This window comes from Leptosomus discolor, chromosome 6, assembly GCF_034619465.1.
Source record: "Leptosomus discolor isolate bLepDis1 chromosome 6, bLepDis1.hap2, whole genome shotgun sequence".
NCBI lineage: Eukaryota > Metazoa > Chordata > Aves > Leptosomiformes > Leptosomidae > Leptosomus > Leptosomus discolor.
Window position 1 is genome coordinate 38,181,420 of NC_141396.1, and position 27,542 is coordinate 38,208,961.

The 27,542-nt window shown below is 43.0% G+C and overlaps 1 protein-coding gene across 1 annotated transcript in view; it reads right to left on the reverse strand.

Annotated features, from left to right (window-relative positions):
• Positions 1 to 24,500, reverse strand: part of MICU1 (mitochondrial calcium uptake 1) — a 98,085-nt gene extending 73,585 nt beyond the window's left edge. Inside the window, exons 1-4 of the mRNA XM_086466357.1 lie at positions 24,469 to 24,500; positions 24,056 to 24,220; positions 11,753 to 11,936; positions 4,935 to 5,097 (exon numbers count right to left, since the gene is read on the reverse strand). Of these exons, the coding sequence (XP_086322483.1) occupies positions 4,935 to 5,097; positions 11,753 to 11,936; positions 24,056 to 24,219 (511 nt within the window). The 5' untranslated portion in view covers position 24,220; positions 24,469 to 24,500. The remainder of the gene's footprint in view (positions 1 to 4,934; positions 5,098 to 11,752; positions 11,937 to 24,055; positions 24,221 to 24,468) is intronic.
• Positions 24,501 to 27,542: the final 3,042 nt, after the last annotated feature.

The following is a 27,542-nucleotide window of genomic DNA, read 5'->3' on the forward strand; positions in this document are numbered from 1 at the left end:
CAATGAGCTGTCTGAGATTTCTCAGGAGGCACTCTCAAGTTTGTGTTAAAGTTCAGAACTGTTTTGTTCAAGAAACTACTTTGCTCTCATCTATTCCCCCTCCTGTAACAGGCAGGTCAGTCTCTCTGAGATGTGCATTCATAACACAACTGATCAGACATACCAACCTGCCATCTACACGAGAAGCCCTAATTATTTGTTTCTTCTGATAACCATCACGTAAGCATGCACATAACTGGGCCTCTTGCTTGCTCTGCCTTGGCTAGGTTCCTGGCATCTTATATCAGGCATTGTAGGCTCAACCATGATTCTTGCCTAGGAATGATGTATTTTCACAGAAAAAAAACCCACCACATCTATCTACCCTCCAGGTTTGGGAGATAACCACGAAGTTACCTCTCCCTCTCACTCACATCCTTTCCCTGAAGACCCCTCCAGCAGATGTATTTGGGGGAGAACACAGAACTAAGTCCCCATCAACAAACCAGAAAGCAAGTTCAGCATCTCTAGTTTCCTTCTGGGTCTTAAATATCCCAGTTGAACGCTTCGTGCAACTTTAGGGATCTGTACAAGCCAAGGGAGTCCTCCCCCTCCCCACCAGACTGGGTGAGCACCTGTAATAGCTCATGACTGCTGGTTCTATGGGACATCAGATTCGTATTTTACAAACTTAACTCAAAAGAGCAAATAATTACTCAAGCATTGCAACACTCCAGAAGCCAGCTTGTGCTCAGCTGCTCATGCAGTCTAGTCATGAAAACCAAACCATTTAAGAACCAAGAATCAAGCTATACGGTCTGATCAAGTCACCAGACATCGGCTCCATCCTTCAAGCTCTCCTCCTCTGACACTGCCCTCCGTGCAGAGGCTGCAGGGGCACAGCTGCTGCTTCTGGCTGCACTTCAACAGCATGTTTGTTGTTTCTTGCAGGCAAAGGAAAAAAAAAAAAAAAAAAAAAAAAAAGAAAAACCTTCCTGGGCATTTCCAAGAGTTCAGACATTTGAGCCATTGCAGAACATGGTGGATCTTGAAAGGTGTCTCTCATGTGGCAGGAGCTTGGGTTAACCAGGGAGTCCTCCTCCACAGGGCTGCTCTCAATCCACTCATCCTCTAGCCTGTACTGGTACTGGGAATTGCCCTGACCTAGGTGCAGGACCTTGCACTTGGCCTTGTTCAACTTCATGAGGTTTACACAGGCCCACCCACCTCTCCAGCCTGCCCAGGTCCCTCTGGATGGCCTCCCTTTCCACCAGCGTGTCGACCGCACCACTCAGCTTGGTGTCATCAGCAACATTGCTGAGGGTGCACTTGATCCCACTGTCCATGTCCCTGACAAAGATGTTAAACAGCACGAGTCCCAGTAATGACCCTTGAGGAACACCACTCATCACTGGTCTCCACTCGGACATCGAGCCACTGACCGTGACTCTTTGAGTGTGACCATCCAACCAATTCCTGATCCACTGGGTGGTCCATCCGTCAAATCCCTGTCTCTCCAGTTTAGAGACAAGATGTCATGGGAGACAACGTCGAATGCTTTGCATAAGTCCAGGGAGATGACGTGAGTTGCTCTTCCCTTATCCACCAACACTGTAACCCCATCGTAAAAGGCCATCAAATGATTCAGTATTTTCAGCTGGTTTTGGGCTGGGGTACCAAGCAAGTGCCAGGTAGGAAGCAACCATCCCTGCTCATCCAGCCTTGGAGCCAAGCAATCTCTCAGCCACCAGAGGAGGTGGGAGGAAAAAAACACAGGGCTGCTGGGAACAGATATCACTGCCCACACTTCTGTTGGCGCTTGGACTTTCCAGATAGCATATAGAGAATTTTTTTTTTTTTTTTTAAAAAAGCAGCTTTCAAGTTTAATGCCATTCTTTGGCTTATTCTGACAGACACTTCCAAGCTCAGCAAGAGTGTGTCACACCTTAAGCACATCTTGCCTACTTGGGAAAGCTACAGAAGAAAGTTTTACTGAACTATGAGGAGAAAGCAATTTACAAGAGCTAATGAATTGGCATTCATTTTCCCCAAGCTAGTAAAATGCAGTCTAGAATTAAGTTGACACTTTATTGACAATAAATCAAACTTTCCCCTACGTAAACCGTAAAACTGAAACAGGCATAAGATACCTCACAGTAGATTAGCAGTTTAAAAATAAGTGTAACAGGGACTCGGATACCTCATTACACCATATCACCTATATTCCACAGTATTTTCTCTCCATAAAATAGCAGACATGTTAACAAGAAGTCACTCACTGAAATTAGGACCAGCATCTGAAGCATTCAGAGCATCCCCTGCCTTCCTCGTGCCCTGGACTGCTTATGCAGGACTGCATTAATTCACAGGACAAGGCGGCAATTGCTTTGCAGCACTAACCTATTGGCAGATACTACTCATGGAAAACCTTGGTGTCAGTGGGACTGCAGAAAGTAATCTGTAATTCAGCTCAAGCATTGACCCACACAGCTAGTACAATTACAATGGGCTATGTCACTACTTGAAGGAGACTTCCTGGGCTACATCACTACCCTAAGGAGAGCCCCAGGATGAAGGTGGGGTGCTCCAGCCCTGGCAGCAGGCACACCCATGTCGTGACTAAGAGAGAAAGCAGCCTTGATATTTCCCTCATAATCTACAATCTAGATCATCCTGTGAGTCAAAAGTATGAACAAACGTAAAGTCCGGAAATAAACTGTCCAGCAGGTAGCAGTCTTTGTCCTATTGTAACTTCGGGTTTTAAAATCACACACCTATATCTTTCTTTTTTTTTTTTTTTTTTTTTTTACTCCCAGCTTTTAAAACATTTGGGAACAAGATTATGGCTGGTTTGACTTTACTGTAACATTACGTATTTTACTCTTCTACTGTTCATTATGTATTAAAAACCCATTTACAGTGATTGCCATAAGGAACACCCATCCTAGCAGCAGTTTTGTCTAGAAGCAAGTCCAGGACTGTAAGAGTCCTCTAGGCAGATTTTTCAAACCAACAAGATATAAGATGCCCATGCTCCTGCTCTGCCTGCTGATGGGCAGCCAAAGCTCAATTTCCATCTCATTCCACTTTCCAAGAGCATCTTTAAGTACCACTACGGCAATTTTCTTCCTTTATAGGCTGCTTTGTGTCACCGACTGGCAGTGTTTGCAGGCACTTAAAGACAGTGACAGGCTTCCCGAGGCCATTTAAGTAGCTCACCTAGCCAGGATAGTAACAGATACAATGAAAAGTTAGTGGCTAAGACTGACAAATTATTTCCCATTAGTCATCTCTGCTTGTCTCCAAAGTCAGTGTTTCCTGAGCACTCTTCTACCTGTTTTCTGTGCACACCTTAAAATGCACTAAGCACATATATTGCATTGAACAAGTAAGAGAGAATGAGATGTGTTGAAATTAAACACAGGATGTTTTCTATATTGAAGCTGGCTGACAGAAAAAAAAAGATGACTTGCATGGGAAGACTCGCACTCAACCATGTGCTACTGCTTTTGAAAGTACCAGTTCAAGGAGCTTTAGATAGATAAGATGGTTACACACAATTTCAGCATCTATGAACATGGTCATCTGCTTATTGCTCAAACTACTTCACTGAAGATGAAACCATGTAATTCATATGAAAACTACAGCCATTATCAGGACTTGATGAACACCTAACATCAATTCACCAACATTCTTGTAACACTAATGCCAAGATTATTTTTTCTTCCCTACTGCTCATTCTTCATATTGTTGTTTTTTAAGCATATGTACACAGTATTTATTTAGCAGCTGTCCTGTAAAAATATCAAAACAGTTTCACAGTTTGTACATAAACTCCACACTCAAAAAGTTAACATTTGGGTGCTGAAGTTCTTCATTAATGCCTGCAGAGAGGAGTTTTAATTTGACAAAAGACTGTTTCATTCTTTGCAATCCACTGTGGGAGACCACGAAACCTGATTTCCTACATCTCACCAAAACCACTAATCTCCTCTAAAACAGAAGACAGGCAAAAATCCACCTGCCACCCGACAAAACCAAATCTCTTACCAAATGCTCAGGACACTGCTTTCCAGACCAGAAAAAACAGCATCTGCTCTCCTGCCTGTTGCCTGTCAAACCCCGACAGGTACCACAGCTTATGTGCTTCCCTGCAGTCCGCAGGGAATTTGAAGCCAGCAGAGATGAGCCCCACCCTGGCCAGCAGCACCACAGCTCAGCCGTGCACATGGGGCTGCCTGGACCCCTTTATTGCTAAGGTTTTCCTTGCCAAAGCAACCTCCTTTTGTAGGTTTATGAACAGTTTTTAAAACAATTCAGTTGAAGGTAATCTTTCACTATTAAATATGCAAGAAAGTAATCTCATCTGCTCTTCAAGAGCTCATACCAACAAGATCTACTATGCTGCAGTAGCACTTCAGGCAGTATGGAAGGGATTAGGCTAATTTTGGGCTCAGAGTATGGAATACTTAGCTCCAGGAGGTACTTTCTAGCCCTAGCAATACCAGGTTCAAAGCTCCCAAAAAGCACTCCATGACCAACACTTCTGAATCTGACCGATTACCATTATTTGGCAGCAGTGTTCTGCTGCCACTCAGTCGGGTTCAAGCTGGCACGGACACGCTGCAGGCTCTGCTGGAGAGATGAGCGTGGCTCCTGCGTGGCTGCACTGGCAGCTTTCTGCCTCGCTCCTGCATTCGTTGTATCTCCATCATCCTTCTGTGCATCACTGCATGGCCATAACGCGTGGGTTGAGAGCACCACTCTTTTTGACTGTGGCAGCACCCTAATCAGACAGTAAACCCCCTTTGTGCTGAACCTCTCAACATAACAAGAACGATACACAACAACGTAACTGCTTGATGTGAAGTTTAGAGATCAGGTAAGCAGAGACTGGAGAGTTTATTCCCCTTCACAGTATTAGTTCCTTCAATTACTACACACACATCACTTACTTTCTGGTTGTTTTTCATTAGGTGTTATTGATCTCACAAAATCCTGCGGTGTCATAAAAACCTCTGATTCACCGTGCTCGTTTATGACTTTCAAAGTGGCGAAATATCTGAAGATTTTGTCCGGTGTGGAGTAGGCTCTGATCCTGTTCTCATACTCCATCACCTGGAAATTAAATTTAACCAGCATTAGATGTGCATGGTTCCTCCCCCAATACCTACATTAGCAGTCACAGGATAACAAAGCTGTGTTCAGCCACACAACAGCTGAAAGAAATAATGCTGAAAGGGTCAAAATCCTCCTATACTCAGCCTTTGAACTACCAGGAAAATCGGAAGTATCAGCTTCTGATGTCCCAGGATTAAGAGCAAACACTAAGAGTCTTCACTATTGGTAAGTTTTGACTCTTTGTGACAGCAGAGAAAAAACAAATTAAAATCCCCAAAGGCACTTTTAAACATGAACATAAAAAAAAAGCACTAGCATCACATTTGTGAATCTAAAACAGCTCAACATTTTAACAACAGTGTTGAAGGGTCTGATTTGAGATTATTAAAGAAAAAAGAAAAAGTCTCGGAGAGCTGGGAGACCTTTACTTTCAAGCTGAGTCTTGGAAAAAAACTACTTGGACCTGCAGCTGGTTGCTCAGTCACCCAACCTCATTTTTTCCTCTTTTCTATCATATTGGCAAAATTTCACAGAAACATTCTTCACTTGGTTCTCTTCTCCCCACCAACCTGCCACTTGCTAACTCTGCCAACAGTGATTAGTTTGTACCTAGAACTGTTTTCCCCAACGCACAACTGGAATTAATCAAAGAGAACAGAAAGCTTTTATAAACAAAATCACAACATAAGGCCACAAGGGAAGAAAAAGGCCAAGACCTACACTTATTACACATTAGAGCAGAAAACTTTCCTTCTTAGTTCAGCATTTTATTTCTGCATTATACGCCATGTTGAAAAGTCCGTAATGTACTTGAACCTTCAGTACTTCTGGCCAAGAGCCACAGGAGAAAAAAAAAAACAACAAAAACCACCAACACAAAAAAACCCCAACAATCTGCTAAAGAGAACATGCAAGATCAAGGGTACTGCCAAGGCAGCTGTAGATCATTTATAGCTCTGGTCCTGTTTCAGCCTTGTCCTTTAACTCCTCCACACTGATGTTTATCAGATAGAAAACACCCTCTCTAGTTTTTCATATTCTAGGATATAACAAGCCAAAGGCTTTTAATCCCCCAAGACAGGCTTTGGTAAAATAACTAGGGAAAAGCAAAGCCTCTCTCCTCTGCATTTGTTTTCAGCTCAGACCTCCAGCAAATGCAGTTGGAGATGATGTTATCTATAATGACAATATCTAAAGCATTCTCCCGACTCTTCTCAGCATCCCACAACCACCACTACAACAATCCCCCTTTTCCTGCAGCTGCCTGGATAGAAGAAAACTTTTGTCCCTAGTCCCTTTTGCCACTAGTCTTTGAGCCTATAATCAAACCTAATCCCACTTCTATTGCTTCAGTACACAAGGTCGTCCAAAGATAAGGGCACTGGATCAAGAGTAACTGGTTTATTACAAAGTTACAAGTTGTCGTGTATCAGCCAAAGCACAGTAAGCAACAACATGCACTTTCCCAGCTCTTTCCAGCTGCCAAGCTCCATGTGTCTTTGTCTACAGCTCCCAGCTGCCAGGTGGTAACTTGTTATGCCAAAGTGATCTTTTGACTTGTCACTGCAGGCCTATATCTCACTCCTTCCTGTAGCATAACCTGATCTCATGAATAACACCCCACTCAACTTAATCTGCCAAACCCATAGTTGAGTACTTTTACCTTTGAGCAAGACAACTAAAACCAACTACAGTATCAAGCCCAGGACTGGAGCCATGAACAGACACCACAGACCACGACCAGCAGCTCGCTCCATCCATGACACCCTTTCAACACAGCCTGCTTTCTAGCTAAAACACTCATCTGCCTGGGACTTCACATTACTCCTGGTTTTCCAAGCCTGTGGTAAAATCTCCTGCAAGGCACTGTCAAATGCTTTCCTTCAACCCAGCTAAGGAAGTTGCACCTCTTTTACTCAACAACTCCACTCCTGCACCAGAGACATTAGTCCTGACATTTCTGCCAGTAAAACCATGTTTCATTTTATCCCATTCAACTTCACATCTGCAATGGATCTTTCCTCTGTCTGTTTTAAGATCTTGCTAAGATGCTACTGACAGGCCTGTTGCTAGCAGGTACTTTTCTTCTGATTTTTGGAATATGGACATTGCTGTTGTTCCTTGCCTGACATATTTACCGAGACTCCTCCTCACCAGTCCAGCAACTTCACTGCCAATTCTTTCTTATCCCAAGCTCGGGGTGATCCTCAAGGCCCCTGCTTTATCGATGTTAAGCAGTCTACATTTTGCTTTGACTCTGGGCGCAGCAATTTCCACACGCGCCATTCAGATCCACGCTGCACCCTCAAGTCCACCACAATCATCACTTGCAACAGAGGCAAAGCATCCATTTACTACGTGGCCCCCTCCTAGATCATATGCCATCCTGTCTTCCATCCACATGTACTGCAAAACAAAAAGCTTCCTTAGATGACTGCCCATAAGGATGCAGTTTTGCATTATGCAGCTCTAGGGCAGCAAGGGTCAGTTTGTTGCTCAAAAGCCACATTTGGCCCCCAAAGCCATGTGGCATGGCTCACAAAAGCTTACTAATGACACAGGCTAAAAAGAGGTCTCGTGTCTCAGCATGCAGCGCAACAACCCCGCACAGATCTGCAAACCCAGACGTTTGTCCCTATGCAGTCTGTGGTTTCATGATAAGTGGTTTTGGGCTTCCCCTCCTCTAACAAAAGCAGCTGAATGCCTTTACAAAAATAGGACCTAAACCTGCAGCAGATAGAGCACAGACTGTCTCATTTTACATTAGGTCTCAGAGCAGCATCAGCCAGAAAAAGCAGGAAATTAAGGATTTTTAATGACCATCATCTTTGATGCAACGTTTGCCATGTCTGGCCAAAGAGAGATGAGCTGTCCTACCATCTCCATGAAGGTTCAAAGCAGCCCCTCTAAACCCAATGCAGTATAAGAAAGTGGAGTGACCTGTTAAGCAATTTGAGTTTCAGATCTGGAAGGGAACACGGCTGTGTACAGCTACTCCAAGTTTCGTGGGAAGCTACTGTTAGTTCCAACTATTTGCATTACTTGAGTTCCAGCAATTAGCTGTCACATACACAAAACCACAATTTTCAGGACAAACACATTCTTGAAAAATTATGAGGAACACCAATCTTGAATAATTTATTATCTAGAACAAAAAAGCAGAATCTAAAACACTTGTTTAGTATCTCATGGGCTGTTTTCATTGCAACCAAAATCACACGTCTTCCTCAAACTTGCCTACAAGAAGTGAGCAAACGCAGCAACACTTCTTCCCTTCTGCTCACAGCTGAACTCACAATTACCCCATTTTTGCTAACGTGATCTAATCAGCTGGCAAAAACTAACAAATATGCTACAACCCATCCTTCTGACTTCCAAGACTAGATTGAACACAAAGCCAGGTCAAGAAGGGAACAGCCAAGACCCTGCAAATGGGAAGAACTCTTATTCAAGACTAGGTGCTAAACATGAAAAGGGCAACAATATGGGTGCCCTGATCTTGCTACACAAATGTGGAGATAAAGGCACGCATATATGTATTGGGGTGTACGTACCACCATTTGTGAGGTTTTTTTTACACTACTTCAAAACAATCTGGACATAAAATCATCCCAGACAAGTCTCTCCTCCATGACCTCTCACTTATGACATACTCCAAAACACCTTCCCGGCAAAGCACGCACTCGGGTGGCTGCCTTGCCCCAGTACACATGAGTCCTCAACACAGTGGAGACCAGCCAAAAATTCTCATCCTGCCCTCAGAACTGCAGCCTCATGTAATCAGAGGCCTCCAGAAAGATTATGTGACCAAAAGGGAAAAGTCCCTTTTTGGCTTTTTTTAATTGAGAATGTACTGGGGCAGAAAGATGGGTAAGTAATCCCTATTGCTCTACAAGAGCAAAGCTGCTGTTGAGATAGTCAATGCTTATGCTAAGCCTCAGGTTAAAAAGAAAAAATTAAATCCTATGCAGACATGAAAATAAAGCTCTAAATTAACATCTCAGCTCACTTCCAGAGCATCACCAGGGCCTCCCTGACTGTGCAGCCGAATGGGAACTCTGGCAGTCCAACTCCACCGCACTCATCTTAGCAGGGTAAATTAATTAGGAATCATTTCCTTTGTGTTTCCTACTGTAATGCACACTAAAATGAAGTCTCAGCACGACTAACGCTCCTAAGGCAGCACACCTGCAGGACAGAGCAAACACTGTCCACATAGCCCACCCACATCATGTATTACTGCTCACTAGCCTTCAAACTACAGACCATTAAAACAACCTTTTCCTTTCCTCCCTTGTGCAGTCAGGACCTAGACAGTACATAGGGCTGCAAGACAACATGTGCCCTGGAATCAGCCACAGACAATCCCAGCCCCAGCAGATGCAGAGTGATGTATTTTTCAACTTCCTTTTCACTGAATCACTACCCAAAATAGCAATGTCACGCCTAGTTTATTATTTCACCACTAATCATCGACTTCATTAAATGCAATATTGGGATAACAAACAAGTGTTAAACACTTTCAATTAAGCTTAATTTTTCCTCAAGGAAAATCCCACACTATTTTCAATAAATTATGGATAGACTTGGAAAGGGTTTTTACTGTGAGTGGTAGTAGTGGGATTTTTAAAAAAAAAAACAAACAACAACAAAACCAACATCTAGAAGAGTCAGGAATTGCCTAGGTGCTACACAACTGATTAGGGAAGCAGCCCATCCTGGGAGCAGCTCTGATTCCGAGTGGGGAGCGTGGGCACACCTTCTTCTGTCATCCGAGCTGGAAATATTCAAACATACCTCCTGAGATGACTCACTAGGGCAACTGCTGATCAAACACCAAGCCCACAACAGAGCCGCTCAAACATAAACACTAAACACGGAACCCAGCACCTGGGAGACTACTGGTTATATCCTACATTAAACGAAGCAAAAGCAACACCAGCATTCCTGTGTGATCTACTCTAGGTGGTCCTGCTTTGGCAGGGGGGCTTGGACTAGATGATGATCTTTTGAGGTCCCTTCCAACCCCTGACAATCTGTGATTCTGTGATTCAGGTCACAGAACGTACGTTCCATCTTAAGGCTGGAGAGAAAAGGGCTTATGTTGGCAAAAAGATTATGAGGCCTGTTTTAAACAATGCTCTCCCCACTGAAATCGCTGCTCCCGAATCAAGCACTGCAGGAGGAAGAAAGGCTGTGGACTGACAAGGGATTCAGGCTGCACATTGTTCCCACCAGACCTCTTGGGCACCCTCCACGCATGGCTCATGTCTTATTTGGAAAGCGTGACCACATTCCTCCCTGCCTAGTATGGGAAGGAAAGAGTTGGTCAATGTAGGCACGCCTCCTAACAACTGGAATAAAATTTCTCGCTTGCAAACAAACCTCCTCTGGTTTCCCCAGCCAGAAGCAACCCGCCATGTAAGACAAAAAGCAATCATTACATTCACTGTGTCAACAAATGTCCTTTATTAAAAATAAAGAGTGTGGATGAAGGTGGATAATTTCTTTCCTCTTTGCAACCTGCCTCAATCTGCTGACACTGGAAAAAATAACCTCCTTTTCTTAAGTGGTACTGGCAAGAGTCGAAGTTTTGCTGAAGTTGCCAGAGTACCTGACACCCAGCTGCCAAGAAAATTAGCAGAAGCTGGGACTGAGAACCCATATTCCTGGACAATTCTGAATATCTCAGCATAGTATCTTACAACATAACTTCGCTGAGCTGCCACCAGCACATCACAACAGGAATAATTTGGAGCCCCAAATACCACAAGGCACTTCAAATTTCAAGTTGTGTAATCTGCTCTAACCAAGAACAGAATATGATTCAGCAACTTCAAACCAAACATGTCTTAATTTCTTATGAAAAGCTGTTAAGCTATTATATAGGACCATCCACAATTTAACAGCTAATGAGATGCAGCCTCCAGGATACAGACCTAAATGTAATTATCAGAAGCAAATCATACAGAAAGGAATTGTGAAGAGCATATACTCTCATTCTCCTCTTTGGCACTGCAAAGGTATTAAACCATCAAACACAGCCCAATAAAACCAACATCCAGACAGAGTTAAAAAAAATAAAATACTGCTCTCTGCCATCCCTCAGTTACAGGGCTCTCCATCAGACCAAATGGTACATCTTGTAATAACGGTGGTTACAGATAGTACCTAACTCTCCCTTCCACACTCATCCTCTCTTCCTACATGCACTGTGTACGTTCACAAGCAAACGGATGGACTCAGAGACACGCATGCTGGATGCTCTGGATGTTTTTAAGCTTTTGCACGGGTCCCCTGCTTTGCATGCACCATCTTAACAGCCATCGAGGCAGAAGCCTTGATTTCTCAGCAAACCACTTCTTGGACATCCAACTGTGATAGGAAAAGAGGTCTCCATTTCAGAGGATCACTGTACTGTGCTTTCCAAATAAACAAGTTTCAACCTAAATAAAGGAACTCAACGTAGCATGCCAAGAAAGTAGATTCCCAAAACAGTAAGGCCCCTTAGGAAATAAAGACAAGTACAGAGCAAAAGCCAGACCCTATACACATGCTGTACCACAATGTGAACAAAATGTTCTGCGAGTTTTCTCCCTTTTTCCACTGCAGTGCAACAGCTGCAGGTGTTAACACTCCCCAAGTCTGGTACCTTACGGTCCCTGAATCCAGAATGCTTCTTCTTCTTCCCTTCTGGCTGAACCTCCTTGTCACCTGATGCAACAGCCGTTCTACCCTCACTGCTGCTGCTCTCCTCCTCCTCCTCCTGCTTCACCTTCTCGCTCGCCTCTGTCCTCGGACCGTGTTTTACAGAGGATGAGTCTTCTGCATAGGCCCTGTAGAAGTGAAAACACCAGTTTAGGAAACAACTGAAGAGGGGTGCTAAGGCTACAGAGATGGCCCTGCAAGGCTTTCCTGAATTAAACACTTACTACAGTTCAGTATGGAGGACTGCAAAACAAAAGCAAAGTAGAGATCAGTCTTTGGAATATTGTGTGCTTGTCACTGTTGTAATCAAATTTCTACCAGCCCCTACCCCAAACCAATAATCACAGTAAGTCTTCCCAGCCCGAGAATTCCAGAGCAAATCAGTCAGCGAATTATCCCTCCCTCTCCAAAAAACTACACATGCAAGAAAGATTGGGAAGGCCATACCATACCTCCTTTAGCGCTAAATTCCACCCCCACTCCCCCAAAAGATTTATATAAAGTGATAGAAAGGTGTTTTACCATCAGCACTGCAGGACTCAAAGAATAGCTCCTTTGTTTCAGCTCAACTGATTTATTTTTTATCTCCTGCAGGTGACAGGCTGTTTTATTTCCCTCTTCCACCAACGACTGTTCTAAACTCCAGTCTACAGTATTTGTGACAACAAAAACCGGAGCTGTTTATCCTCAAGCTGGAAACACAACTCTAGCAGAGCAGAGGACCCCTTTTCCCTTGCTGTTCAAACAAAAAGATCTTCAGCAACCCTGTTTGTAGACCAAGACTCAATACTCAAAATCACTCAGCCTAAGCCATGAGCAATTTTCAGAACTGCAAATGACAATAGGGTGGTTAAACAAAAAGCAGGATAAATCCAAAAGCCAAACAACGCTATGGCTTTCCTACGCTCTACTTGTAAAGCAGTTTATAACCAGACAGAGCTCAGACCACATTAACATCGGTGAAATTATAATCTCTTAAGGATGCATTAACATGTCACAAGCAACAAAGTGAACAGTTTGACAAAATTATTTTTCTTTCTAAAGGACTCAGCTCAGACAAACATCCTAGCCTGCCTGTAACTTAAGCAAAGCCGCATTTACTTTGCATTCCTGGTGATTTATTTTGGACTAATCACAGGGTACAGTGCTCACACACAGTTAGGTGCTGCTCATTAGCCAGTGGCCTTCACATGAAGGCTGGTACTTTGGTACTCCCTGTAACTGAATGTGGTCACTTACAGCTGCATGAGTTCATTCAAAAAAGGCTGCCTTGGGAGAAAACCAAAAACAAACCCAGATTTTTGAAGTCTCCCAAGCTCTAAGCAAAAGGCTCTGCATATTTCATCCTACCAGTTTCCTGGAAAACACAGATGTGGTATGTGAAATTAACAGAGAAGAGTCTTTGTCTGTCTCCCCAGCAATACACAGCTTTGCAGCAACCTCAGTGCACCATCTTCCAAGAAGAAATGAGGGTAGGTGCTCCTTCAATTAATTTAAGCGCTACCAAAAAAAAAGACAACTCACTCCTTACCAGCATCCAATAATTCACTGACAGTGACACTACAGGATAGATGGGGAAGGGCTAAAGAACTCAAATCCTTCCACAGTACTAGTGGGAAGGAAAAACTTTATTATTCTAGACTAAACTCCCAAAAAGCACACTTAAGCATAGAGTGAATCATGAGGAAAGCAAATGAACTGTTGTTCATATTGTGACAACTACTTCAGCCAAGTACCAAAAGCAGTTGAACAACCACCAAGACCCCAGCATTGCTCCAAAATGCAATAACCCACAGCACTAGAGTTTAAAGCAGTTCAGAGGTTTCTAGTCCATGCTGGGACAGAATACAACTCCATCACAAGGGTTTGATTTAATAAAACACACAACTACTTGGTGAAGAGTAACACTAATCAAGCCTTTGCATGCAAAATGGAGTCTAACGTGCCAGCCTTTCCTTTTTGAAAAGGTCCTGAGCCTTTATTTGCCAATATATTTTTGTCAGTCTTACAGCAAAGCACCATCTTTAAGACCTCCACTGAACCAAACTTTCAGAGATCGGATCCGAACCTGAGTCCTCCAGAAGCATCTTAAGACAGGGAAATTATTTCCCCAGAAGAGCCAGGCAGCTGATCTGTCTCTTGGATCATGAAGTCCACGCTGGCATCTCTCCTACAGCCTTTCCTGAAAGTTTAATCAGCACTGGCGCATCCTTGCAGAGTTGTGGTTTTGGCTGATACACGGTTTGCTAGAGTAAGCTGTTGCCACTTGAGGCTACACCAGCAAGGCTGACAAGGAAACCCTTGTGCAGGCGGGACATCAGCATTAAGTAGCTCTGAGAGAATCTCTTGGGAAAAGGTCCTGGGGACAGAAAAGCTGTAGAAAATTGATTGCTTATCTACACAACCAAGCTATTCAATATGAAACATGTCAGAGAATAGCTGTAAAGATTTCCTCCTGTAATGCTTGACTGACAGCTAGCAAACCAGGCAAGGGATAGATGAAATTCTAAATCAAACATTTTCAGCAAATCCTACGTATTCCTTCAATCCATCAAGCTTTCAAGCCAGTTGGCTACAGAAACTGTACAGAGGCTGTTTGAATACAGTCAGTTTTGTCCGTCCGCGTGTGTGTCCCCCCCCCGCAATTTATCCAGGTAAACAACTCCACTGTAGAGTTAGATCACCATCCCAGCATACAAACAAAATGAGCTATGAGAATAAAAGTAGAGTCTGTAGTCTACTTCTCAAGCACAGTTTTAAACAGTACCTGCTACTCCTCATCTCCAGGCCACAGTCTAAACTGCTCACTGAATTAACCATTGAAGGATCTGCTCTCTACATACACCTACTACTCTGTATTTTACATCCTGCACAACCATCCTTCTGTTGAAATCCTTGGCTTCGAACAACTGCAACTTCCACACTGCACCCACATAAAGTCTTCCAATGCAGATGTCAGAGTATGGCTGGAAAAACCCCATAGCTCCAGAAATATCCAGTCTGCTGGACTGCCATCAGCAAGTGAAGACTCTCCACCTCCTTTTTTGATGAGACTGGCTTTCCAATGGCATGCCTGTTGCTACAGCTTCTGCACAAAAGGGAAATGAAAATACAAAGACTCCCTTCACTGTCTGCCAAGACTAGTTGCCAGCCTCTCTCCACGGAGCACGCCTGCTCCAGATTCTACCTGCCACACTTCTGCCCTCCTGGTCTCTTCAGGTTGTGCCCACACAGTGAACTGAATATGAGGCAAAGACTGTATTTCCCACCTACTTAGTAATCTCTTCTTTAAATCCTTGGAAAAAGCCAACAATCAAGCGCAAGATTAGGTTCATCATCCCCAGAGAAAACCACCTATCTACCACAGAGGACTGCTCAACGCTAAACTCTCATTTAGCAAATCATTCTTTGAGAAAGCCAAACGCATGCAAACATAGGATATACATCCACAAACGATCCTGGGACTCACAGCAGGCATTGGCATGATACTCCACAGTTGCAGATCTTCCAATTAGAGAAATCACAATCCCTCACTGTAAAGTATTTTTCTTCGAGTGACAGAAGCAGAACAGCGTGCTAAAATAACAAAACTTTGTGTCAGATATAACAGTGCTTAGTTATTCTAATCCTGAAGGCAGTAGAGAAGTACTTAGCTATCAGATGCTATTTAGTCTCAGAAGGAAATGCAGGAGATCTAACAAGTTGGGCACTCAGGAGCCAAAGACATTGTCACCAAAACAAGAAGCAGGAGAGAACACTCCGGCCTGACAGATGTGTTCTTCAGTTGACTAGAATTGCCACTCTCCCGGTACATAGACATTTGGAGACACCCCGGTGAGGTTTAAGAGCCACTTAAAACTTCAGGCTTTCATACTGAAATGCAAAAGCAAACTTGGGCACAGCATTCATAAAAATAGGCAACCTCCAGGCATCGGGAGTACTTCCAATAAGAAGCTCTGTCTCAGCCTCAGCTCAACAATACTCGGCAACTAAATCAGTTAGCTGAAACTTTAATAAGAAATTAACCAGGAATTATGAAGATTCACAGCCCAATTTTTCAGGATGTCACCCCACTCACAGGACTTCTTACTACTTTGTTTCCTTCGTCATCTTGCATGGTACTTGACACTGACATAAATTAGCACAATGTATTTGTGGCAAGAACTGCAATGAACACAGCAAAAGTAAGACAAATTTCAGAGATGAATGTGAACAATCAGATTGAGGAGACAGCTCTGGATACCAGCCACAGCCTAAAATAGGTCCAAGAACATAAGGAGACAGCAGCGTAGTCTGCGAGATGTGCACGTCCTTCCTTCTACCCCAGCCAGCAGCAGAAATGTCTCCACACAAAGCACCTTCAGCTACTGACAGTACACTGCAAGGAAAAGCTGGACCAACTGGAGAAGATCCAACAGGGAGCAGCAGGAATGGTTAAGGGTCCAGAACACACTGTGGGAAAAAACTGACCTAAATAAGTCAGATTGCTATAAGAAAGATGGAAAAGAGGAAAGTGAGATAACTGTAATATACATAAAACAGCTCCTGTAGGACTGTTCTCTTCATCCAGTGAGGACAGGACAAGATGCAGGACACGTGCTTAAGGACATCCTAAGGGAAGAGACTGACAGACCAGGGAAAGAAGGAGAAGCCTGTGCATACATACATGTACGTACACAGAATGCATTTCATATGAAGGACAGTGGAACACTAGAATCAGCTGCTGCGGAGGATTTATTACATCACTGTTCTCTCCATCACCAGCAAATTGCTAAAAATAGGTGAGACAGCTGCCTGTCAGGACTAGCTTGGAGGCACCCAGCCCTGCCTTGGCAGCAGACTAGCTGATTTCTCACGCTCCCTCCCACTCTCCTCTGCCACAGCCCAGTTTAGGCACCGGCACCAGCATGTGTGTGCAGACGGGCAGGCAAGTGTGAGGACCTCTGCTTCAAGCCTGTTGCAGCAGACTGCTCTGAAGATGAACCTGAAAGCTTTTTGGTCAGTCTCACCAGCTAACTTGGATCATGTGGAATAACATGCCACTCCATAGAGATGACTTCCTGACAGCCTGCAGAGGAAAACAATTGCTTCACAAAGGCTGACAACCCTAATGACACACACTGGAGGCATGCTACTGACATTACCCTAACATCCTTATAATCTATAAATCTTTTCATTTCTTAATCCAGGAGATGCTGCTTACATTTCCAAACAGAGCTCACCCTGAGTGGGGTATGGGACCGTACCCCCAAGCTGCAGCCCTGATGGATGCATGCAGCTGCAACTCTGTTACATCTGCTGTGCAAAGACAGAACTGAGCACAGAGCCATAAGCCCATGTTCCTCACCTCCCAAACCCATTGCTCACTTGAACTTCTCTTGATTTGAACCATACTTTGAAGGCTGACAGGCTTGATAGCTTTTTTTCCCCCCAAGAAAATGGTGGTTGCTTTCAGTCACAGCTGCAACTCCCCTTGTATTTGCTCCTGGGCACGCAGGTGGTTCAGCAAGGCAAAGTAACCGAATAAAACCCTGAGGCTGGCAGAGATGGTGAGAAGCACAAGGTTGGATGATCACATGAACCCAGAAAGATCACAGCTGGCATCCTGTCCTCTATCCCCCGTGCCGCCCAAAAGACAAGTAGTTCACTGCTGTCACCAGCATTTCTTTTCAATAAAAAAAAATAAATAGCTTAGGTTGGAAGAATAAGGGAGGCAAAGCAAAGACTCCAATGCCACAAGCCCTCAAACATACACTAGCTTTTCTTTCCCCTTTTTTATTACTATTTTTTACAATACTTGAAGGTTTGTACGAGCCTGGCTTTATCAGTTTGAAATTATGAGCCAGAGCAATGGACAGAAATAAGTCTCACTTAGAATGACAACTGCTGAAGACTGTTTTATTGGGTATTTAAAGCTTCTACCCAAGGGCGAGAAGGATGTAGTAACTGATAAAATACACAAGTGAAAAAACTCACAACTTTAGTTCAGAAAAAAGGAAGCCCTGTAGAAACGAGGAAACCGAAAAGTTGGGAAGGGAAAACTAAACGTACTTCACAAACTGAAGAGGTATGTGGGCTACAAGATCTCTTGTCAGGGAAACGAGGTCCCTTCAGATTTCTTAATTCCCATGAAACCTGTCTAAAAGCAGACAGCAGGGAAAGATCACAGAAGGCCAGTCAGAGACAGGGCTAAGACATCACAGCTTTCAGGCCATACTGCTATTCACAACTGGAAGACAAGATAAGGTCATTCCTGGCTCATTTTTGCTCTCCAGCCTGCGATGCATTCACACAGCTGCCTGCTTCTGAGAATTTGGTCTCATGCTCTTGGGACAAAAGTCCCAATGAATTCAGCTGCAAGTCGACGAGGGAGCAATTCCCCACTATGTCTATATTAATACCAATCAAAAACTGTTCTGCTCTAACACAAGCTCTAGGGTATTTAATAGCATTATTCCCTTCCCAGACAGTATCTCATGCAATCCCCCAGCCATTGTGGCAGACTGAAAAACACATGGGCTGCATCACATTAAACAAAGTCTCCTCAGCCTCACAAGCCTCTTGTTCTCTTCAGCTGGCACCACAAGCAGCAATAACACATGATCCCATATGCGGTCTAGACACCAAAAAAAAGAGCGTATAGCTTCCACCAGCAAGTCTCAGCAACAGCCAGCTGCGGGAGACAGCTGAAGGTGTAGAAGTTTGCCAAAGTAAAAAGCAATACAAAGCCCCAAGGTTACGCTAACTTCTGTTTTAAAGCCTTAATTAAAGAACATTATGGCCATCCCTACTTTTCTCCCTTTCTTTCTCCCCGCAGATGCAAGCTCTAGTGCAGCTCAGAAGGCAGCTGGGCCATTGGGTGCTGGTGGACACTGAACGTCATAAGAAAGTGACAGCCACGACCAGACTAGACCCTAAAGGGGTGACACTCAAGGACTGCATTGGCACTTTACTTCCAAATCGGGAACTAATCAAAACTAAGTGATATTTATAATTTCTGCGCTTCCTCTATTGAACGAGGAAATTATTGCCCCTACTCAACTCCCAAACAATGTGACTTCTTTGAGAGATGCTGCTTTCCAGATAGCTCCTGGAAGATGCCCGATGCGCTCTTGGAGATGAGGGCAAGGTGTGCAGGCATTTTTAGGTTTTTAGTGCAAAGGGGAGGAAGGCGGCATGAACTTGGCCACCAGAGGGCACCCGTATTTTTTAAAAAAGGTTAGAAAGTGCCATTTCCAGTAACATTAAAGACCCAGGGTTCAAACGACCCTTATGTCATTAAAAGATAGAGAATTCTAAGTGTAGCCCCTGTAAAGTTGTAACAAACCAAGAAGAGTGGGGAAGCAGTTTCCTGCATTTCCCCCTGGCTTCTCTGCACAAATCCCTGCCCTGATTTGCTATGCAACATTTAAATAAGATATCATGAACATGCAGTGATCAAATTCCAGGGCTCTTGCAGGCTTTAAGCTCTGCAGGTCAGCTGAGGTCACTCCCCCCCAGGGCAGTTCAGATGTTTTCCTAATTGACTCCAGCTTCGACTTTGGCTCATTCCCCAGCATCAGATTCTTTCCTTCCAGTGATTCTCTTGGGTAAAAATAATACGAAGCCAAAAGCCACCTGAAAGGACACAGTGCTCCTTCAAGACACCACTCATAGATCAACGTGTCTTCAAGCCTTAGGAGAAAACCCTCAGCACAGCAATCCCAAGGAGAGTCTCTTCAGTCTGTCACATCTCACAAAGAATTAAAAAAATGGAGCAGAGCACTCAACATAAAAATAACCCCACATGGATAATTCCTACACTTTTTCATCTTTTCTCTCCTACATCAGGTTAAGTGGTACCTGACACATCTACAGCTATAAAACAGATTTCTCCTCTCTTGACTATGATTTATGTGATTTCCTTTGTTTTACTAGAACAAAGATTTTTAAAGTCTCAGTTTCAGCTGGCATATTTCCAGCAATTCTGCCATTAAAAATGTATTCTAAGCGAATTACTCTAAAGCCCCCAAGACACTGATGCAAAAAAGCAACGCATTCTTAAACAGAGTTAGCTAATGGCTGATCTAGGCTTCAAAATTAATTCCAGAAGTGCAGATGGGGAAAAGCCAAACACAAAAAGCAGTGAACGTCAGCACAGCAAGGAAAATAAAGGGTGTTTCCTATGGAGGATCTTCCAGTAAAGCAACTGATATAGGATGGCCAAAGGAGAAAAGGGCAGAGGAAGAAACGGTAAAGATGGAATGAAATCCGTAAAAGTGGCAGCCAGCTTGCTGGTGAGGAGCAGAGCCTGAAAAACAAGAGCTTGTAACAGAATGAGAATATACTGCCAGGGCTGAGAGATGGGCATCTCAAGCTTAATTGCTTTGACGTAGACACAGGATGGGGCAAAAGGCAGAAGAGCACAGAATAAGGCCAAGGGGTGCAGCAAAATAAGACTAGGTACTGCATAAGACACAAAGACGCTGGTAGCAAAGGATCTTGTTGTTAAGCAACTTCCAGAGCAACACAACATCTTGCCCTTATTCTCAGCCCCAATACATTTGTGGAAGGATAAGAAAATAAGCATAACTATAATTCCAGTCAGTCAGGAAGAACACTGGTAAGACTCTGTTTAGAGGTCCTTCTGCACTCCCCAAAGGTATATTTGCTCCTTATTTCATTCAATACTAGGCTGATTGAGTGACAAGCTTCAGCATTGAAATGCCAATTTGAGAGCTCTCAGATGCCCACCGCCCATAGGCTCAGCCAGAAAGGTTTGTGACATAAAGAACGTATCTGTGGCCATTTAATAACACCCCAAACACATATTCGGAACTACAAGTACAGAATACAAGTTTCACATGTGTATCGGTAACAGAATATTATTTATAAACATTAAGTTTGCCACAAACTGTGAGGTTTAGTACTTGTCATACTAAGACCTCATTTAGACTAGCCAATGACTGTGCCAGGATTTACTTCAATTAATTAATTTAGTTCATTGTACCAATGCCCAGATATTTAATTGCTTCTGTTGCCAGCTGGAAATCTTCACAGTTTAAGTTATTGCTTAGAAAGAGTAAACTTCATTAGACTTCTCAGCTCAGTTATTTGCACTGCTGAAGTACTCTTCACCAGAGCAGAATAGAATAGCATTAGCTACTCCTGTCATATAATTATTCAGATGAGATATATTCCACCAAACACTGGCAGCAGGAGCTCCCCAAGGACAGTGAAGGTGACAAGACCAACACTCACCTGCAACAGAAGGCTATGCAGAAGGCTACACGCAGACACAGATCAAACATGAAGATCCCACCAACCCACCTCCCATCTTAGGAAGACACAAAATAAGTTTGTCTTATCTTGTGTCATACAGCCTCTGGGGCTTTTTTAATATATCTATAAAGATATATATATCTATATCTTTTTGATCCTTGACTTCTAGAAAGCTTGGGGGTTTTCTAAGTACTGATTAGAGATGCAGTGCTGCTCCCCACATGGCAGTAGAGAAGAGCTGAAGCATCTATACAAGGCTTTATGCAGATGACAAAAAGAAATACAAGTCAGATATTCTTTTCCTTTTATTACTGCTCTTCCTCTAACACTGCATCATTTTCCACTTACCTAGCCCACGAAGCCCAAGATTTTCAACTGCTTCTTCAACCAGCCTATTACATCTTTAATGCCTTAACTGTAAAGTAAAATAATTACAAAAAACCAAGCAGGGAGACCATCCCTTATCTTAACAGAAAACTTCACTGACAGCCTGCAGGAGAGCATCCCTTACTGCATTCCCTACTCAAAGGGCAATGAAGTGTCTCAGCTTCATTAATAGACCATCCAAGGCTAAGCAGAATATTAGCAGGCACACGTTCCTTGTTGAGAGTCATCTGCCATCAAGGGACAGTAATTCTTTACAATGCTGGGAGAGCCACACTTCGGACCTGCTGGACCCCTCAGAGACTAACTATGGAGCACAGGAGAGTTTCATACCACAACAAAAGCAGGGTTGCTTCACTAACCGAAGATAAGTGAGCATCGTAGGTCAGGCCTACGACAGACTAACTGCACCAACAGAACTGGTTATGCAAAGGACCTCGCTAACCTGCTTGCCATTTAAATACCACTGCAACATTTAATAAATCAAAATCACTTACTGCTAAGTGTAAATAATCAGATGCACATGGACGTTTCTCTCTGTAGTCTATAAATCACATCTTCAGTGACTCTTGGCTTCTTTGATCCCTGTGCCCTGGCTACATGTGTTACATATTTACCTTTTATAACTAATTCATTATACTTACTGTAGTAACTCAGAGTGTAACTACCTGAATAATCCAGGATGTCATTGCAAACGTTTTGTTTTTACCTATGGTTATTCTTAAACTCTACTAATCACTGAATTTATATATTGTGAAAGACAAAGGAAATTTGCAGTTCCTCATCTTCTTTTACTTAAACACAATGTTAAAATGCCTATTTGAAAACTAGTTTCTACAGTTCTCAGTACAAAGGATTTTTTACATCAAACAGCAGTTTTGTTCCTCCTCTTATCCAACAGCTGTATGTCAATTAATCAAATGAATATCGTAAGCCTGGATGTACTTCTATTTTACAGTCACCGACACTGTGTATTTTTTCATGGCTCATACAGAAAAGGAATACTTCAAACTCTGTACAATTCTATTTAGTGCTTTACAAATTTATAAAAGACAAAGGAGAGCAAGGAAAGAAAAATATAGTAACAGCAAGTCAGTCTCTCCAGATTGGTGAGGACTGGGGAGATCATAGACCACACTACTCCAAAGAAGCTGTCCCTCTCCTTCATCCTATTTCTATCAGCACTCTCAGCTGAGCAAGGTCAAGCCTGGCCACAGCACCCAGGGTCCTCCAAGGAACAGACAAGTACTCCAGGACCCAAAAATCACTCCCTGGAATCACCCCTGGCCTAGCACTCCGCATATCATTAGCAGCCCTTTGCTGCAGGAAGCACCTTCCTCCTGATAAAAGGCAAAGCTAACTACTAACAATTTGGCTGTTTTAAAAGCAGGAGTGAACCTGCTGCAGGAGAGATATTAACTCGGTGTCTTTGGGACAGCTTTACATAAGACACGATGTCCTACCTACTTTACGATCATGCTGAGGATGTTTTAAGTGGAAAAAACCCTGCTCACTTCCCTGTCTGAAAAGAGGTGTTACCCTGGCCATCCCCACAGAGGTCCTCAGGTCCTGTGGGTAAAGAGGCACTATATAAGTGCAAATTATTAGCAAAATGCAGCATAAGATGACACTGTGCTGAATCACAGTATTCTTCCTCAGCCTGAGCAACTCCTCTTAGCAGATATCAAGGTTTGACAGCTCTAGGAACAGCCAGAACAATTACCATCATCTTCCTCCTGTTGCATTAAAACTAGAGCTTTCTAGCCACAGCATAGGTGAGCAGAGAGCCAACAACAAATCACCTAAATACTGGGATGAAAATAAGACGGATTTTCAGCAAAGACTTTATTTTCAGACTCTAGTTGCAGCCATGAGTTCGAGTGACACTGCTGGCCCCACATTGCTCCCATGTTTTGAGGGAAGAGAAGGGAGTCCTTGATTTACTTCAAATATGGCACAGGCCCAGGGTTCAGTGCAGGCCACCTCAGGCAAGCACAAATATCCCCTTTCTCCCCACAGTTATGGAAACAAGCTTTGAGCCTCATGGCCCATGAATACGTGTGCTCAGACTCTGGCCCTCAAAAACCACTTAAGTCCTGCGTACAGCTACCTTACCACCTACAGACAGACTGTCCCCTTCTGCTCCTCTGCTATGTTTTATATAGGAAGCAGTCAGCAGAACACAAAGAAAACCAGCGTAGCATGCCCTGGACAAGCGTGCTGTCCCAGCAGCCCTCCCAGAAGCTGGAAGCACAACATTTTCACCCAGCAGCCAGCTTGGTCAAGTCAACTGATTTCTCTTTGCACAACATCACAGACACATGTAGCATCATCATGCAGGGAGAAGCCACGCAGTAAACCCTGCAAGGGCAAACAGCCTGCGTGAGGATGGCTACAGAGGAAAAACATCTCTGACTGCTCACATCAGCAAAGCAGCTCCACAGGGAGTCACCAACAGCCATTCCCCCCATGTAGCAGAAGCAGGACAAGCAATACCGCTTCAAAGTCTCCCGCAGATCTGCAGGTACTTGCCACAGGACTAAAGCAGCACGAGGGCTCAGGCAAAAAAATAAAAAAAATAAAAAAATAAAATATGTATTACCTCTGCCAAAGAAACCTGGCACTTGCTGTTGCTGCAGTCATCCCTACAAAAGCCGCTGCTGCCACAAGCCTGTGGCTGGTCCTGGGGTGATGTGCCGTCCCATGGTAACGCTGTGAAACAGCAGACAGCCCTGCTGCAATGGGAAGAAATCGAAGGCGAAACATCCTGTCAAATAAGAACAACACATTAGTAAAGCAACAGTTTCCAGTTGTGGACTCTCGCGCTGACCCTCAACCAGAGGTTTCTTCACATGGTTTATAAAATGGGAAAAGTTACAGAAAATAACTGTCACAGATGTTTATTAGCTGTTCTGAAATAGGCATGTAACCTGTTTAATAAATAGTAAATTATGAGTATTCCATATTGGCATACGCCTGGCAGACACACCTTGCTGTCACATCCCAACTACTTACTCAGCTGCTCTTACAGCGTTTTTCAAATTCCTCTTCAGCCTTTCCCCAGCACACTTTATTAAAAGAAAATATTAGCACTCAAGTGCTAAGACATGGAAGATGCAGGCAGGTCTTACAAGCAACTACAGCACCTAAGAGCCATTTGGCCAGAGGAAAAGATTTGAAAGGCAAATTAAAACAAAGAACAAGCAAACCTAACAAATACTTTAGCTAGCCTGGAGCTAAACATTCACTTTCAACTTTAAGGCAAGTTTCAAAGTGTCAAATGTCATAAAAAACCACCCATACCCCATTACACACCAGTACAGAGAGAAATGGGAAACCGGAGGCACAAATCTAAACATAATTACAATAAAGAAATCTGAACCACAAAAATGTCACTCATCACACACATCAGCTACAAGTGACAAAGCAATTTTTGCTAGCTCACAAGATTGAAGGTGAAGGGTAAATGTTGCCTTTGAAAAGAAAAGGAAAGGTGCTGCATCTTATAGTGAAATAAAGTTTTTATTCCTTACTGATGCAAATTCAATTCTCCAATCGCAGGGTTAGTCTTAAAAAAAGAAATTTGGAACAGAATGGTAAAAGAATTCCCAAGGCCAGCCAACAACAGGAAGTGGAAAGCAGAGGAGCAGTAGCTCAATTTTTTCCTTTTGTTCTCCATTCTTGCCGTTCTATTTGAATGTTCCCAGCCAGTGAATAACCACAGAATACAAAAATAAAGTCACATCTATTGGTTTCTATTTGCTTTTATAACACAAGATGCCACCATGCCGTTCTGCTAAACCGTTAACTTGCAGCAATGAGAATCTTGGGACCGTTTTGTGCAAACACGCGTGTGGTGCGTTATCCCATTTCAGATGTAAAGAGTTGAATATATTACCGCCCTTTTCCGCCAATTAAAGCAACACACAGCTCAGGATTTCATAATGCGAACCAGTGATGTGAACTTAGGGAGGGGAAGAGAGGAAGAGGGAGGAAGACACACATAAAATATTCAGCAGATAGTTCTGAGTGCCAGAGCTTGATATCTTTAAAGGCAAGAGGTGGTGGAGACACATCTGAAGAGTTCACAGCACAACCAAGAAATACGTGGCGAGGGGAAGGCAAGCATGGATAACGAAAAATCATTAGCAAATCCCTTATCGGTGATTTTTTTTTTTTTTTTTTTTTAATATCAAATCTAAGGTTTTTGCATGGTCCTGGGCCAAGGGAGACGGGATGGAGCACCAGCAGGTAACGGCAGGCTGGGAAGGAGGTGGCAATACTGCTCATGCTGGGCAGGGCAAAGCCACAGGGTGTCTATCCCTCACTACCCTGGTTAATGGGCAAATACCATAAACTCTGATGCTCACAGCTAGTGCATTTGAATAGCATCCATTTTATATTCATCTAGGCACATATTAAAAACCAAGTTTGCAGTCAGCATTACCATTTTGTTTATTCTTTAAAAGTAAATAGCCTTAAAATTAAAGTTTTAATGGAATACAGCCAGCCAACAACAGTGCTTATTCTCCAAACTTCTCCAGTTCTGAACAATAGATTTTGTTATGAAAAACAGCTCTTATTTCAAATATAAAATTATTTCCATCCTACTCAAACCTGATGTTCCCATTTCATCTCCAGGGATGATTTTCTCTTACATATGCAGAGAAAAATCTGGAAGTGTTATTTTCAACAAGAAGCTCGTGTTGCCCTTACTTGGGTTCCCTGTCCTAATTACAGCTTTATATGCATAATATGTAATGGATAAAGGAAGTGTTGCCAGCATCATTTAATCATTTCAAAAATGAAAATCAAGCCCCACAGTGCTTACTTTTGAGCTTGAAGAGATTTTTACAACATTTCAGATTGTTGACTTTAATATTGCATAAATGTTTGCTTTGTCTGAGCCCTAAGAAACAGTAAATTATCTGCTTTGTCCAAGTAATCTCCATCCTTGATGGTGCTGGGACATTCACTCAGACAGCGCTCACTTGGTAGCAATTGCCCAGGAGAGCTGATAACAGGCAGTTCCCATAATAACCCGAAAATAAAGAGTATCCTTATCTCAGAACAACAACAACAAAAACACTTTGGAATCTAAATTTTCCATGCTTTCCATCGGCAATTTTACAATCTCTCATGTTTTTTTCCTTCTTTAAATCAGAAGCACCATGATATTTGGTATGTTTTGTTAAAAGCTCCAGGCATTTAAGTCAATCATTCAAGAAAGCTGCTGCTCACTTTTAAAAAGATTAAAAATAAGCATCTTGCCCTAACTGTAGCAATGAAAAGCTTAACACCAGTCTGCAGCAGGATAAGGAACAAAAATAAGATGAAGTATAAAACTCCCAAGAACTGATATGATTACAGCTTATAATAAGAAACAACCTTAATTCTTGCATGATTTAATTCAATAAATGATTTTTTTTTTTTACAGGATGCAACGAAGTAGCTCAGAGAAAAAAGAAACAACTCCAAAATACTGAAAACAAGGATCAAACATAGAAGTTATCATGATGTTCTAGCATTATTGGTACAAGGAATCTGTAGATAGTATTTTTTGTTTCTAAGAGCCAGTCTTATCTTAAGTTCTTGCTCAGAACAGCTCTACAGCTACTTTCAGAGGTCAAATTAACATCCTTGGACAAAATAAATAGTTGGGGCTTTTCCAGAAGAGAATGTCATATCTGCTTTTATTTATGCCACAAGACCTGGGTTTTGGGTCTTTTTAAGCACAAGAGTCAACCAACAAACTCAAAGACTGAATAGCAAGTTTTGTTGACTGTCTGCTCCACAATTAAATGTGATCTGCTCCACCAAAACTCAACCCTCAGAGCCCAAACATTAAAAAAACCCTACAAAACGCAACAAAAAAATCCACCTCTCCTCCAAAAGAGAGGTGACACCCCATCCTGGTACCTGGCTCTCTCTGTCCACTTCAGCACAATGTTTTTGTGCCCCAGCTCTGTGCTTTAAGCTGTTTTTCTGCCTCAGCTGCTGCAGCATCTCTCATGGTCATCAGGAAAGCACTCAGGGTCCCACCCTGTGGGTCCATGCAGCTGGCAAGATGGAACAGCATAAAGCCTCAT